General features: G+C 43.0%; 1 protein-coding gene and 1 long non-coding RNA gene across 64 annotated transcripts in view; one reads left to right on the forward strand and one right to left on the reverse strand.

Annotated features, from left to right (window-relative positions):
- Positions 1-16,394, forward strand: part of Myt1l (myelin transcription factor 1-like) — a 398,973-nt gene that overhangs the window by 297,422 nt on the left and 85,157 nt on the right. For 30 of the 50 annotated variants that reach the window (XM_039111668.2, XM_039111682.2, XM_063261460.1 and 27 more), the window contains 2 exons: positions 8,076-9,047; positions 13,556-13,690. In XM_039111668.2, coding sequence (XP_038967596.1) covers positions 8,076-9,047; positions 13,556-13,690 — 1,107 coding nt within the window. The remainder of the gene's footprint in view (positions 1-8,075; positions 9,048-13,555; positions 13,691-16,394) is intronic. The other 20 variants (XM_063261464.1, XM_063261482.1, XM_063261469.1 and 17 more) reach the window with 3 other exon arrangements.
- LOC134479354 (uncharacterized) overlaps positions 1-16,394 on the reverse strand; it is a 155,782-nt gene that overhangs the window by 132,881 nt on the left and 6,507 nt on the right. For 7 of the 14 annotated variants that reach the window (XR_010052570.1, XR_010052574.1, XR_010052568.1 and 4 more), the window contains exons 1-2: positions 2,589-2,884; positions 1,443-1,543 (exon numbers count right to left, since the gene is read on the reverse strand). The exons of 3 other annotated variants lie outside the window; for them this stretch is intronic. This is a non-coding gene — a long non-coding RNA (uncharacterized LOC134479354). Of the gene's footprint in view, positions 1-1,442; positions 1,544-2,588; positions 2,985-16,394 lie in introns of those variants that run through there. 4 more of the 14 variants (XR_010052575.1, XR_010052563.1, XR_010052576.1 and 1 more) reach the window with 3 other exon arrangements.

Raw genomic sequence — 16,394 nt, forward strand, 5'->3', positions numbered from 1 at the left:
ATAGGCAGCCTTATAACCTCTAATTAAAAGACCAGAAATTCCCCTTGGATGATTTCCCTCATCTGTAAGTCAGAGAATGGCATATGGACTTCAGAGAAACCACTATAGCAGCAGTAGGAAATTACCACCTTAGAGCAAAACTGGATCGTGGGATTAGCTGGAGGTTGCTGCAACCACTGTTCCCAGTACTCACAAGACACGAACCTTCCCAGAGCTCAGAAGAAGGCATCTAGTACTGGTGTCTTGACATGGTGTGGATAGGTCCTGGCCATGTTCCCATCCTCTGTGTCCATTTCTTCACACACTACATTGGCCATGGGACCTTAGCTTTTCTAGAGTCTTGAAAACCAGGCACTTACTGCTTCTCACCAATTCTAGCATCTGCAAAAGTCTCCTTCCTCATGAGAACTGCCCCCTCCCCAGCTTCTTGTCTTCTCTATATTCCCATTCAGCTTCCCTTTTCTTCACAGTATCAGAAAGCTGATACTAGGAAGGGTATATTCGTTTTCTACCTGTTCGACGTCTATGACTAGAAAGATGTCATCTATTGGTCTTATTGTTGAGTGCTAAATGTGACACATAAATAGGTGTTAATGCAGGTCATCCCCACTCAGCATACCAGGACTGGCTTATACAAAATGTGACAACTGACAGCCATAGCATTTGTCTTTAGTCTGGTGAGAAGGCTGGCCTAGTGCCCTTTCCAAGATCTCTATCTGTTTCTGTTTAATTAGGAATCTTAGAAATGCCAGTGTTTAGTTGGGGTTAATGAGTGGTTGCTAGAACTCCACAGGTATCTCTTTATCCTAGGTATCCATTATTCTTTCTGTACCTCAGCATCCTAGGTCAGACTTTCTGTAAGAGTTATGTTCTAATAATCAACTTAGCTGCTGGCACACCTTAGTATCTTGGGAAGTTTAGAGAATATCAATTCTTACTTCCTTTCAGGAGAATATAAACTTTAAGACAATGTCAGACACAAGGATCATTTCTGAGCAGGTGACTCAGTGGGAGAGGAGGGTGTCAGAAATAGACTGTTACGAGCTAGTCTGTGTTCTCTCAGCACTGATTTGGTAGGCAATGCAAGACCATGTCAGACCTTGTTCAGGAGTGACAGAGGCATTGGCCATGCCACAAGCTAGATTGATTTACAAGGTTAGATTGACAGCAAAGTGCACACAGGCATGGAGCAGACAAAATCAAATACTGGTGTGCTTGTCCGCAGACAAGGAGCTTGAGTTTTCAATGTACAGACATGGGTAGGATTAAGAATGAAATCAGAACAGAGCTTTCAGAAAAGAGGCTGGGAATTCACTTGGAGCAATTGTGTGTGACACATCAAAACCATGTCCCAGGATTTAGCAGCAACAAAACAAAAGCTCACTGGAAGGAGCTGCTACAGAGCAGAAAATGGACAGGAGTTAAGGAAACTGGAGCTGTACCTGTGTTCTGAATCCTCTGGCCTGCTCCAGTGCAGCCCTCTCCAGATACCTCCTGCTTGTCGAGTGTCCTCTTCCCCTTCAGGTGCGGAATAAATGGACTCCTGAGGTGAAAGACGGTAGTCCTTGGATACAGGGATCTGTCTGTATCCTAAGAACCTTAGTCTTGAGAGGCAAAAGCTTCAAAAGTAGGACCCAGGAGAAGGTAACATCTTCCCCTTTGGTGACAGTGTCAGATACAGGATGGATTGTTGGTGTGAACCTTTGAAGCCCTTAGAAGGAGTCAAAGGGGAGCATCTAAACTTCAACCTCTAACTTCATCTACCTACATAGTTGACCTATGGGGAGGGATTACTACCAAAAGATCCTACTTACATTTGTTTTCTAAAAGTCCCACCTAACCCTATAAAATTCACTGACTATAGAAAATCAGATGCAAATATCAATCATTCACTTTCAATAACATTCAAGAGAGAGAGCGTTTTATTACTATCTGAAAATAAAACCCCAGTGTCTCTTTCCTCTCCATGGTTCACCACTTCAGGTGTCTCCTCCTTCCCCACAGAACTTGCACCTCTTCTACTTGGAATCCATTAAGTACATGCTTTCCTCCTAAGGATGTTGTTCAGATAGAGCTTTGGAGTGAGGAGAAAGGGTTGGGTTTGAGGTAATCCTGTTCTGAAATCCTCAGGGTATCTATAAGAGCTGAAAAGTAACAGACGGTTCTATAATAAAAAATCTTAAGAAGGTGTAGAAAACTCAGGTAGAAGCTAGAGACACTTTGCCAATGAAGGCTTGCTGATAGCAAGTAGGGTACCAGCCTTTCTCCAAATGTGAGGTGAGAACATCCCCAAGTTGTAGCAGTAAGAAAAATTCTAATAGCTTAAAGTTAGACCTTAAGAATTCAGAACACCCTTCATGAGCTGTGACTATTAAATGCTTCTATAATACTAGTAACAAAGCAAACAGCAACTCCTAAGTAAAGTGTAATTAGGACACATGACACGTGACTATGGTAGTCACAGTTAGCACCACTGTTTAGCTATGATGAATCCATGCCTCTCTGTCCCACTCCCACCCTCCTTGTTGATCTAAAAGACTTTTATACATAAAAAGTGTCTGGTGTTGTTGTCTAGCTCAGCTGAATACCTGTTGATGATCTACTTGGAGCAGAGCACTAATATCCTGGGGTCTATCCTCATGAACTCAGTGTCCGGGGGCTCTGAGAGCAGAAGCCTTTGTACTGAACAGCAATGGGCTAGAGGTGAGCTTCTCTCCTACCATCCAAGGAGATGGCACACGTGCTGCACAATGCATCTGTGGTGGCAGACAGAAGATGAGAGAGGAGACCCAGGCTGACTGTAGTCTGGTATAAGGAATGGAGGGTGTGTGACACAAGCTCCTGGGTCATAATGAACAGAACTGTGGGCAGTGCAAGTCTGCCCTCTGCTAGCCTCCTTAGGTGAATTTCACCTTTCACCTGCCTTTCTATTTCACTTGGTTAGACTAGAGCTGTCTTAACACTCATCCAGAGTACAGGTCTTATCTAATTTTCTAATCTTCTATGATAGTTACTCTTTATTTTCATTTTGGAATTTCCTAGGAGACAGACTCTGGGTCTACGTTTGAGAAAATTTCCAGAGATATTTTAAGGAGGGAAGACCTAGCCCAAATGGGGGAAGGGGTTTCATTTCATAGGGTAGAATGCTGGAATAAATCAATAAAAGAAACAAAAGAGTTAGGCGAGGGCCAGCAGTCTCTGTTCTTTGCTTCTTGAGGTGTGAAGGGTCCTACCTGAATACTTTTGCCACTATGATTCTACCAACTTCCTCTTGCATAAGAGACTGCATCGTCTTAATTGTAAGTCAAAATAAACCCTTCTCCCTTAAACTTGATTCTGTCAAGTATTTGGTCACAACAATGAGAAGATTGGCACATCTTCCCAAACCCAAAAGGACGTAAATTACATTAGTGCAGACACTGGTCAGTGGCAGGCCAGCTAAGCTAGCAAGCTTAGCACAAGTCTCAAAAGGTGGTGATTGAAATATGTCCTCAATTCATGCCAACCCAGTGAGGAGTATCAAAGGGAGAAAAGTCAGAAGAAAGATGCTGAGAATAACAGTAGTCACCACACAGGGTGTACAGCAGAGCTCTGCCTCATCTGATGAGAAAAATCTAGGTGTCTAGCTGCTTGTCTGTACTAAGCTCACTGTGTTCCTCTTCCAAGAAAACTGCAGTCTGGTTGCTATGGAAACAGGCAGTGCAGAAGACTGGTAAACCAAACATGCACAGCATTCCAGTATGGTCTTTCAGTTCTGTCACTTGAATACATGTTATTTGTGGCTTTCTGCTGATGCCTTTCAGGAGGAGTAGCCACTAGAGAACCTTTCTTGGGGACTCTACAAAGATTAGGAAGGACAAATAGACTTCTACCATCATAAGACTGGGCTTTGTGTTCTGAATTCTATTGCGAACACGCACACACACACACACACACACACACACACACACACACACACACTCCCTGCTCTTCACTGTCTATGAGATATGGTATGTGTAATATGTATGTATGTGACTTGATCAGTACTAAATATTTAAAAAGTTCTGTCTCAGACATGCTTTTTAGAGACAAACTCCACTACAAAGCTCGTGAGTGGAGTTCCAGTCATTCTAGGAAAATCTTCCAACTATGTGATTCTGTCTGTTCTCTGTATGGTATAAAAATATTCTAGCAGTCAAACTCAGAGGAGGTAAGTGGTGGCAACAGCATTCATAAAGCCCTCACAGGAAGGGACATCACTTGTGTATTAGCAGTTAATGAAGAGGCTGGTGGCTGACTGGTGAGCACATAGGCAGACCTGGGCTCAGCCACAAAAGCATCTCTATGGAAGTAGATCAACCTAAGCCTCTCTGATTTCCATCCCTATATTCGCCTGGGAACACCTCAGCCTGGACAGGTTGAGAGGTGGCCCCGTCTCAGCTTGGCCCTGGGACTCTATGACATGACTAATCTCAAGCACAGTACAACAGAGAGAACACAGCATTCTCTCTTCTCTGCACACTGTGGTATCTATGTTCCTACTTTCTACTAAGAACATAAACATGTGCATTTATTTCCGGAAAACGCTTTGTTCATCACAAACGCATCCCCTGTCTTTGAGAGAACATTAATCACTAGAGAGAAACAAGTAGTATTGACTCCTGAAAGTTTTGTGAGTTAGAATATTTGTACCTCATTTCTAGTTCCTGACTGGTACAGAAAATTCTAGACTGTTGGCCAAAACCCATAGTTATGATGGAGTCTTTTCAATGTTAACCTCAGCAGAAAGGTAACAGGCTGGTAAATTATCTGAATATGGAAAACCAGACATGGGCTTCTAAACACTTACCATGACATTCTAGGCAAGGCTGAGATGGAGTACTTGTTTAGAATCAGTTTGCTAGAGACTTGGAGCCTGTTTCCCTCCATAGTCCACATAATAAGGAGTTAACTTTAGGGGAGGCCTCGAAACAGTTAAATACTGGTAACTCAAGGAATTCTATTAAACTGTAAGGATTTTTGGCCCTAAATGTCCTTTTCTCAGCCACTTCCACATTTGCTGCTGTCATTCAGGAGGCCTCAGATGACACTGAGTATTAGTAACTTGAAGAAAGGCCAAATTGTGCAGCACGCTATGTCTTCAGATGCATTCTCCATTGCCTGTTTCCAGATTCCCTCCTTGAATCAGCTAGTTTTCCCAGGCATCTGCTCTGAGAGAGAAAGTATCAAAAAAACAACTACCACCCATGCCAGGCACTTGAAATACATGTAGTCTGTGTGCCTCACTCTGGGGTTTGTAGGAGTTTGTGAGGAGGGGGCAGGCAGATAATTATCTCTCCCTTACAGATGATCCCACTGTGACTCTGAAAGGTCAGTGTCCTCACACACTCACCAAGCAGTGAAAGAGGGATGGGGCCAGCTGCATAACTGGCACTTTAATATCTGCCTTCCAAGCCCACCAGAGCATGCGCAGTGTTCTCCCAGTGGACTTCAGGTGGGAGGCGGGCCTGCACACGTGTTGGAGAAAGTCTGGCTCTTTCCTGGTACTCAGACAGAAAGGGACCAACCCTGCCTCACAGTTCCTCGGCTTCATGGGTTGGCATGGCTGGGAAACTGTCTAGGGCAGCTTATCCATTTTTCTTTTCATCTTCTTGGGGGAAAGTGACATAGAACAATAGTAAGGGGCTGAGATGGACTCCTTAGCCATGTCATGTGGCAAGTCAGGCAGACAGATCCCTGAGGATGCTCCCAAGATGAGTAAATGGAGAGTCAACAGCATCATACCTACTACATCTGCTGTAAAGGCTCACAGGGGCCTTGGCCTTGTCCAGACCAGAATTCATTTCTGAGCTTAGAAATACAACAGGGATTAGACAAGATACCCCCTGGTTATTGCAGTCAGTGACTTCCTTCTGTTTGTGTATGTCCATGTGGGTGTCCACGTGTGTGCAGGTGTACATGGACACTGCATGTACACAAGGCAGCCAGAACACAACATAAGGTGTCTTCCTCTATAACTGCCCACTTTGTTTTTAAAGACAGGGCCTCTCACTGAACAGAGCTCAGTAATTAGGCTGGCTGGCTACCAAGCCCCAGGGATCCCTCCGTCTCCATTTCCTCCATGCTGGGATTACAGGCATATACCCCCACTTGACTTCTACGTGGGTGCTGGAGATCAAAGTCAGATCAAATCCTTATGCCTCCATGAACCACTTTACCAACTGAACTTCCACATGGGGGAAAGAGAGGACTTCCCTAAACTGTCCTCAACCTTCACACACGTACTATGACACCTGGACCTCAACATACTCAAAGACACACAGATAAAATAGAATGTTCAATTTTTTTAATTTTTTAACTTATGGCACATACTATCTACTTCCAAATCATGATTTACAAATTTATCTCACGATTGATACTCTACACATAATGGTGACAATTATCCAAGCCATCACAGTTGCTATGCCCAAGGATGATCCAGTTATAGCCCATAAACATAACCAAGTATATAAATCAAAAAGAATATAAAAATCAAAATTCCAAAAACTCATGAGAACAAAATGTCATTAACTCCCAAAAGCTGAGCTGCCAGCCGACAGCAAGGTGTGCATCTGGGATTAGCCTTCCCACATTTGTGATTATGTTTGCTAGCTCTGGTTTCTTGCTTCCTTTTTTTTCTATTCTTTGATGCCAATTTTACCCGTATAATAAGGAAAATGGTGCAGGAGAGTGTGGTGAAATGAAGAGGTTTGTGTCAAGAGAGACACAGAATCTGGTTCACACAGCAAGTCATGCCCTCTAACTAACACATGCTGCTGTTTGGAGAGTGGGTCAGATCCTAAATATTTGTTGACTCCAGGTGGGATGCTATTTTCAGTTATTGCTATATTGAGCTCCAAATCTCTTTTTGCTAACATGAACCTTTTCTGCATAAAATCCATAACGAAAGCACCAGAGGTTCAGCATCTCAGCTTTAGTCAGCTGGTGTTTGCAACTAGTCGATATGCCTCACTCCTCCCAATCATTATCAAACTCGGAAAGTTCTCTGGCACGTGAATCACAGAACAAAGGACAGATGTGAAATGGCATCCATTAACCATCCAACCAAAGGGGAATGTGTTTGAAAACTCATTTATTATTATCTATGTTTCGCAATGCAGATGACAGCAATTGTGTAGAGTTGTGAATAGAGATTCAAATCCCAACTGCTCTCTGAGTGAAAGCCAAATGGGTTTCTGATGAAACAGAGGGTTTACGTCATGCTTAACATGGACTTTTAAAAACACATGAAGTATTTTGAGGTCAAGTACATCTTATTCAAGTTTCTTCAAGCTGATGAGATGGGTAAATATATTATTACCACAGGTCAAATTAAATGATACACTGTGAGTGCCACAGTTAACCAGCCCCTTCTGACCCAGGGACATGTGGCCACTGTGCACAGACAGAAGACAGGCAGCCTTTGAGTTCTTTCTTCCTCATGTCACTATAGAGCTCCTGTCACTTCACTGTGGGCCTCCATATAATGACTGGAAGCTATCACATTCAAACCTCTCAATCCAGTGTTCTTATGACAGAGTGTCCTCCCTGTGTGATTTCAGAATCTGGGGTTGTCTTCCATGATGCCTAAATATGATTGGAAATAAGTCATTTAAAGGGGGTTACAGAGAACCTCTAGAGTTAGCAAAAAGGAAAGTTCAAGAACTTTTAGAGAGCTCGGTGATGGGATGGCTGTAATTGGTATGCCAACAGTTGGCTGTGAATAAAGCCAATGCAGGTGGAAAATTGGAATATTAAAAATAGAGATGTATATTTTACATTATGTGTATCATATTTGGTGACTAACTTTAGTATTAACTAAAGGAGGTTAGCTCCTTTAGTTTAGCTCTCCATAGATATCTTAAGTGGCCTCCTGCTCTTTAACATGATTTTCTTTATGTCTACATTTTCTACCCAGTAGCAAATGTCTTGTAAGGTTCTCTTCTAGGCCAAGTAGGGATTGACTTTCTGTAAGCTTGCTGTCCACAGTGTATCAATAGACTTCACAGACTAGCCACTTTTCTCTTTTCCTTTTTGTCTTCTCCATTTCTTTGCAGAAGACCATCAAATGAGTTGTACTCGAATAATGCAGGACCCAGAAAAGGATGATAACAACAATGACGAGTATGATAACTATGATGAACTGGTAGCTAAGTCACTATTAAATCTTGGCAAAATTGCTGAGGACGCAGCATACCGGGCCAGGACTGAGTCAGAAATGAACAGCAATACCTCCAATAGTCTGGAGGATGATAGTGACAAAAACGAAAACCTCGGTCGGAAAAGCGAACTGAGTCTAGACTTAGACAGTGATGTTGTTCGAGAAACAGTGGACTCCCTTAAGCTGTTAGCACAAGGACATGGTGTTGTGCTATCAGAGAACATCAGTGACAGAAGTTATGCTGAGGGGATGTCACAGCAGGACAGTAGAAATATGAACTATGTCATGCTAGGGAAGCCCATGAACAATGGACTCATGGAGAAGATGGTGGAGGAGAGTGATGAGGAGGTGTGTCTAAGTAGTCTTGAGTGCCTGAGGAACCAGTGCTTTGACCTGGCCAGGAAACTCAGCGAGACCAACCCGCAGGACAGGAGTCAGCCACCCAACATGAGTGTGCGCCAACATGTCCGGCAAGAGGACGACTTCCCTGGGAGGACGCCAGACAGGAGCTACTCGGATATGATGAACCTTATGCGGCTGGAGGAGCAGCTAAGCCCCAGGTCTAGAACGTTCTCCAGCTGTGCCAAGGAGGATGGGTGTCATGAGAGGGATGATGACACCACCTCAGTGAACTCAGACAGGTCTGAGGAAGTATTTGACATGACCAAGGGCAACCTGACTCTGCTAGAGAAAGCCATTGCCTTGGAGACAGAGAGAGCCAAGGCCATGCGAGAGAAGATGGCCATGGATGCTGGGAGAAGGGATAACCTGAGATCCTATGAGGACCAGTCTCCAAGACAGCTGGCTGGGGAAGACAGAAAATCCAAATCCAGTGACAGCCATGTCAAAAAGCCATACTATGGTAAAGGTAATATTTCTACCTAACGTAAGTTGCTTCAGGCAAATGTGAGCTAAGTGAGAGATATTGACAATAGTCTGTTAGACTGTAAATCTCTATAAATCTTACATCCAATGCACATTTTTAGAGTTTGTTCTAGAACTCTATCATGTGATGATTTATTTACAGAACAAATGAAATATTTGTCAGAGAAATACATAAAACTTCTAAATGTGCTGTCATCAGAGCAGATGCAGGAGATCACAGTGGAAACAATATCTGTGTAGAAGTCAGGGCTAGTGCATAGACATACCTGTGGTAGAAACCATTAGGACCAAGCCATGCTGTTACAAAGGAGCCATGATCTGTGCTGAATGGTGGTGAGGGTTCAGGTAACAATCAGTCAATCAGAGATGAGGTACTTTCTTCATAAATTGGATTGAGTAGATGGCTTCATGACTTATAAAATTATCACCTAGTGACAGTTATTGATGAAAGTGCCCCCTAGAAAATACCCAAAAGGAATTGAACAGCAACAAGATGACCGATAGTGTGAGATAAGGACAGTGACTGCACATTAATTATCCATGAAAGTTAGCTAAGGAAACCACTTGCCATGCGACACACGGAGAGGCCACAGCTGAAACCAATAGCAATTTCTCTAGAATATTCATTCCCCTTACTAGCTTTCACTTCATTATGGAAATAATGGTGATTCTTTTTTCAAAAATTGTGTATTATTTTTAAAAATCTCAAAACTATCCAATATGATAGTTTAACTGGATTTTATTTTGTGAAATATGTGACACACATTTGCATCTCTCTATACATTTGGCTTAGCTAACCAGATGGAACAATGTTTGTGGTAGCATCTGTACCCCTCTGCAACTGGGACAGACCTTGATTCAGCTTCACATAGCAAGCACATGGGTATGGTTGAGTCCTCACAAGACTCAGAACTAAGAAACTATCTCAGAAATGAAATTGGTAGTTCCTTAAGTCTTTTCTGTATTATCACCAAAAATGTTCCTTTTTCTGATTTTCATTTTATGATGTACATTATGAATATTCGCTTTTCTTACTATGGATCTGATCGTGAAATTCGGGAATCTAGTTTGAAAATCAGTTGCTGGACAAAGCTTGAACAATCAGAAAAACTACATCTTCCCTATCATGGCACGGGTGTGTCCTCTCCTCTCAAGGTGTGCTCATAGCTCCATGGCCTGCTAGACAGTGTTATCACCAAGTCCAAGGTGGCAGTAGCCTGAGTCAGAGCCCTGAGGGTTAATGCTCAAGTAGTGCCTAGATATTGTCTTTCCATTCACTACAGAGGCAAGCACGGACCACCAGAAGAGTGCCTCCAAGGACGCCATGGAGCTGCAGGCCCCTGTTGAAACATTATGAAACATGGCACAAGTGTTTTAAATGACGGCACTAGCATTTGAATAAGATAAGATGTACTGATCAGTTATAGGTTTCTAGTTGGATTTTTGAGAATGAAAAATTCAAACCATTTAGGAAAGAAACCCATGCCTTGCCATATGAGGGCTGTGATTCAGATACATTCTAGGCTCATGTTTCAGAATTCTAAGCAGTAGTTCCCAGGACAGAGCTCTTGTATTGAGAATGAAAGTAAGTAACCATGTTGGTGGAGGCAAAAAAGGTCCTAGAGAGACAGTATCCTCCTGGCTTCTCTAGTGCCCATAGTCCTCCAAGCACAGGACACTTTGTTGTCATTTTGCTTTACTTTTATGCAAAAACATGGAATCTGCCCTGAGTGCTTCGTCTCTATGAGAAAGGGGCAGTGAATGCTAAGGTCCATTTTTGTCATGAGAAGGGGAAGGTTAGGAGCCTGAATCTTCCCATGAGATAGAAGTCGCCACATCGCTAGTTTCCCAGGTTTACTTCTCAACAAAGTTATTGGTGTTTTCACCAACGTTTTCCAAGTTTCCTTGTCTCTATCTAGAGTTACATTCAGAGTCAAAAAGATGAAGCCAAGCAAACACCCATGCACAACTGCACACATACACACATCAAAAAACAAAAACAAAAACAAAAACAAAACAAACCAAAAAAACACAAAAGGAGCAGAAATTAAAGCCAGATTAAAAAATAGGTAAATTTTTATCATATCTTACCAACATGCCTGAAGCTGCCTATCAACCTGCTATGTTGTGGTTTCTCTGTTCCCTCTTTAAAGACAACACGTGTATCTACTCTCATTCCACATATCGTAACTGAAAATACTTCATTAAAATGCTAATGTGTAACATTTCAAAATACTACGTTAATATGAAAGGAATTCTTTTTCCTTCCACACCACTCCCTGCCTCTCTCTCCAGGGCAGAAGGGAAATAAGTAAGCTGAACTCAGCACACTTGTTTTTCTGTTAAGTTCTGGCAAGGTTTGCTTTCTGTTTTCCTGCTTGCTTGAACATTGACTTGAGATTGCAAAAGACAAGGAATCAAAGGAGATTGGTGGTGGAGGCAATGGCAGCCCCATCTCAGCATTGAGTCAAGAGCAGACTATGCTCCTGGTCTCTATAACCTCAGAGAGTTTTGAGACATTTTTTTAAAATATAAAAGTCACTTACTTTCAAAACTGTTTCAACAGCTGTGAAATTTATTCATTTGTAAGAAATAACTGGGTTCTATAAAGCAGTTACTTTATAATTAAAGTCAATAATAATGGTTGTAAGTTGTTTTTTTAATCCTGTACAAGTTGTTTGTATCTAGTTAAAAGTTTCTTAAACTTAGTACTTCATATTATCAATGCTGTCCTTTGAAATTGTTACTGTGTGCTTACTATTTTATAATGACATGAATTTACTTTTATCAGTATAATGAAATTACTCAAAGGGCCACAAAATACTAGGCTTTACTTTGTATCTGTAAGGTTTTAAAAACAGAAATGAAATACCAGGAATTACTCTTGGGTTTGTTGGCAGAGGCCATGAGGCGAGGGTAGAGGCAGGACAGCTGCTGGCAATGCCAAGGAAATGTTTTGTTCCACACCAGCTGGCTGTAGAGACTATAGGACCTGACAGGAATATCATGCATATGACATGTTAGCAGCAAAGGACAGGGGGATGTCCGTCACACCAACATTACAGCATTTGTAAGACCCCAGGAGTCTTTTGTCTGTCTCACATTCTCATAAGTGACACATAAAAGTCTGTAAGAGCTCAAGCATTCCAAACTCGGGCCAGGTATAGTGGTTTATGCTTGTAAGCCCAGCAGATTGAGGCAGAAGTATTATCATGAGTTTAAAGTCAACCTGGGTTATAGAGTTATGACCTAGGGTAACTTGGGCTACAGAGTAAAATTCAGTCTCAACAGGCCAAAACAAATGAAAATCAAACTCGAGATACTTTCTTTTATATATAAATAAATTCTTCACCAAAAGTAAAACATGTGTTTTCTACCAAGGCCAAGTACAATTGGCCTAACTAATGAGATATTCATATAAAAGAATGAAATTCTTAAAGAAAATTTCACGATAGCAATTTAATGACTGCTATTGATAATCTAAGCAACTGGTTTTCAAATACTTGTTCCAAAACAGTGTGTCACAATCTATGATTTATTATTCAAGCTGAGCTGACCTCAGAGATACTTTCTAGAACTGTTGTAATGCATGAGGGTGAACTGCGGTTGATCTGGGTGTAGAAAAACTCTATTAGGATATCGTTACATCTCTGGCATCCAGCATTCAATTCTGGACCAAACGTCTGCTCTGATTGGCTCTTGGCTGGCGCTGCAGAGAAGCAGGCAGCGCTCTAGATCAGCCCGACCTCCTACTTTGTGTATGCATGCACAGCATTACACGAGCCTTCCTCTGGTTCCAAGCACAGACGAAGAAATCAAAACAAATGGTTGCTCCAGCGGCTTCTGAAGCGTTTTTTGATTGCCCATCACCCTGCCAGGTGGGATCGCCACCCTTTCCGTCATTCGCTTACAGTGCCTTCTGAGAGTTCAGTTGAGTTTCCAAAAATGGGCTGAATTGTTATGCTAAGAAACAGTCTTGCTTAACCACAGAGAGAAAAATCTGCAGGAAAATTCTGTAGTTTATGGCACATTGAGACCAGAGCACTCCAGAGGGAATCAGGGGAAGGGTTTTGAGCAGCACCTTGCTCTGGTTGAATCGTATGCAAAAATTGCTGAATGAAAACAATATGGAGTTTTGTTCTCTAAGAAGGTCACTGTCTCATCACTATTTACATTGATTTCTTTGAGCAACACAGCTTATCATGTAACACACGGGAAACCAATTAATGAAACAGTTAAGGTTAGAGATAGGTGCTTTTATTTTCTTTCTGGATAAAAACCAAAATTCTTTATCATTCCTGACTACACTGTATAAGGTTGAAAATATCACTCACACCCAAACAGCTATGAAGCAAAAGCCTGATGTCCCAGCCTATCCCTGACACCTGCCTAATTTCTTTGTTTAGCAAAGGTCTCTTCAGGTTGCTGGATAACCGCATGAGTCTGCAGTTGGTAAACATTCATTTTCTTGACACCTGTTGTCGCTTTTAGATCCCTCAAGAACAGAAAAGAGAGAGAGCAAGTGTCCAACCCCCGGGTGTGATGGAACCGGCCACGTAACTGGGCTTTACCCGCATCACCGCAGTCTGTCTGGATGCCCGCACAAAGATAGGGTCCCTCCAGAAAGTAAGTTGTGTCTCGCCGCTCCCCGGGGCGTGCAAGCACTCTGGCTCTGTCAATCATCCCTTCCCCAACCTCATCTTCATGGCACCTCAGTGCAGCTATCACTGACCAGACTCTTCCTCAGCCTGGAGGGCACCTCAGGAAGCTTTCCCCTATCTCCTGGATATTCTGGGTACCAGCTCTGAAAAGTGGCTCACCCGAAAGCTGACTCCCTGGAATAGGCTCCCAGGCCCACCTAGGCTCTGGTCCTAGGCTCAGTTTTACTTATTCTGTTATCCCCAGCAGGTCATTTCTCTCCTTGGTCTCACACATCGCAGAACTGAACTAGCCAGCCTCTAAAACAGCCTATCCATATTGGTCTTCTAGAAATCCCAGGAAAAGGAGGCCTTGGGGTTTCTGCCCAAATTTCTAAACTACTGCTTACTGTCCAAGCAGCGTTTAGAACAGTTTTGTTACAGTTACTGCAGTCTGTTTCACATCACAGGTGCATTTGCACACTAACAATGTTAAATGAACAGGTTTGGATCTGGTGGGCTTTTCTTTTACATCCCTCTACATCTTTCTAGTAGATAGGTTCCAAGGCTATAACATCAATCTGTGAAAAGTGTTTCTTTTAGATTTAAAATGATATATATATTTTTTGTTTACTTTTTTCTTGGCAAAAAAATATGCCAACTGTGTAAAATCGATGAGAATCGATTGTCCGAGGCACACACTAAGGCTCAGGGATGAGTGAGGTGATGGACACCTCAGGTGAACCTACAGCATGCAGTGTCTGTCCTCTTTATCTTCCCGGGGGGAGGTAGTGCAGCTAGACAACCAACTGAATCAAAGGCATTTGGAGAAGGATTTTGTTACCATGGGCTCCCTTGCAACCCAGTAGAGCAAACCTGTCAGAGAGGTCAGGCAGCTCTTGGAGTAGTGCAACATTAGAAATAGGGAAAGCTACGTGTTCTCTAGTGAAACACGCTCACATGCGATTGTGGCTCCAGGCTCTCAATGCCTACTAAAATGCATATGTTTTCTGTGACTGCCCTGAGAACAGTTATGAAACGTTGTGAAAATCAACAAATCCAGGTGTGTCTACAATCCCGTGTGTTACATGACAGGGAGACGCATGGTTGATGACAGCGGCTTCCACATGTGAGCACTGTGGTGGGTGCTTGGCTGGCAAATGCAAGCACTGACCCATTCAATGCCATGAACTCCTCAGGAAGCACTACCCTGTTTACCAGATGAAGAACATGGTGATCTGACTCCATCTTCTTTCTCTTTCAAGGGAAGCACACTGGCTGGTGATAGGTGGCTCAGGACTTTAAAGTTCCTCTGAGCAGGATTGAACGGGTCTGAACTCAGCTGTAAATCCATGCCAATTCCCAAACCCATCATCAATCTGAACCTGTGACCTGGTGTTGTCATTTCAGTTCTAACCTGCTTCTTGGCATCAAGCACGTAGCAGGTTCTCAGTACTAAATAAGGCACCAAGGCTGAGAGCTAACAATTTCAAAGGAAGGCTTTCTTTATGGGATTTTTTTTTCCAGGGCATAGGTTTTTGCCTTCGAGATCAATCCTTTTCAATGGATAAGAATTCTCCTTGACTCCGCATTTTCACAGGAAATGTCTAGATGTGGTTCAAGTGTGGGTTTTGCTCTGTTGAGCTAGGAACTGAATAAGCCTGCCCTGGTTGGCCGCATGCGGACCCATCTCAGCAGGCAGTAAGTGTGGCTCAGGTATAACCGGGTCTTACAAATGCACTGTCTGAAGAAAAGCATTTCCAAAGGCAGGCATGGTGCATTCCTACAATCCAGCACTTGGGAAGGAGAAGTAGGAGGGTTGAGTTTGATACTAGCCTGGTCTATATGCAACTCTGTCTCATAAAGGGTGCCCCTGGCAGGGAGGTACGGAGGAACTCTAACTACGTTCCCATGAGTAGTTCTTTATAATACTGCAAAATGTAGAGGTAAATACTAAGGATGGTACTCTAGAGTAGCCTTGTTTGTTTTTCTGGGCTGACTTCCCATCCATTTCCACCAAGATGAATTCAAAGAACGGCTCTGCCTAGATGACAAAGGGCGGGTCTGTGCATAAAGAGACCCCAGCTGAGCCAGACAGAGTTTCCGTCACCACCCCACAATAAAGACTTAAAGCATGCTACCTAATGCGGGAGGATACCAAGACGTAGAGTAGGTGTAGTGGGTGGCACCTTTTGTGCACTTGTAAAAACAGGAGTGCGTTGCCAGGGAAAGGCAAGAAGTGAGAGTAAAAGAAAGGAGCCCAAACACTGGCCTATGTGGAAAGATGAGGTAAAGAAGGGAATGTGGGGGCAGCAAACCAGGTAAAAAACATTCCTCAAAAGCCCCGGGTATGAAGGCCATGGCTGAGGTACAGAAAGAGGCTAGGAGGAAGGGTTAGAGGTCTCTGGGCTTCCTGTTTGAAGTCTTCTATAGATGCTTCAGAGAAAGACTGGGAAAAGTAGTGAGGGGCGGTACCACAAACTGAAGAGGAGAAATGGTTCGAGACAGTTCACACAGGCAACCTACAAACTGAGGAAGCAGACGCCACTACAGGGGTGGACTGAACATAGATAGTGTCCGTGTCTCCACTCAGCAGGACACAGACATTAGAACTCTACCACACAGCCAAGCCTGAAAGGTGTTTGCTCTCTCCAGGGAAGATTTTGTAATAGAAATATTTAGCATGAAGAGAA

The sequence above is a fragment of the Rattus norvegicus genome, chromosome 6 (genome assembly GCF_036323735.1).
Source record: "Rattus norvegicus strain BN/NHsdMcwi chromosome 6, GRCr8, whole genome shotgun sequence".
Classification (NCBI taxonomy): Eukaryota; Metazoa; Chordata; class Mammalia; order Rodentia; family Muridae; genus Rattus; species Rattus norvegicus.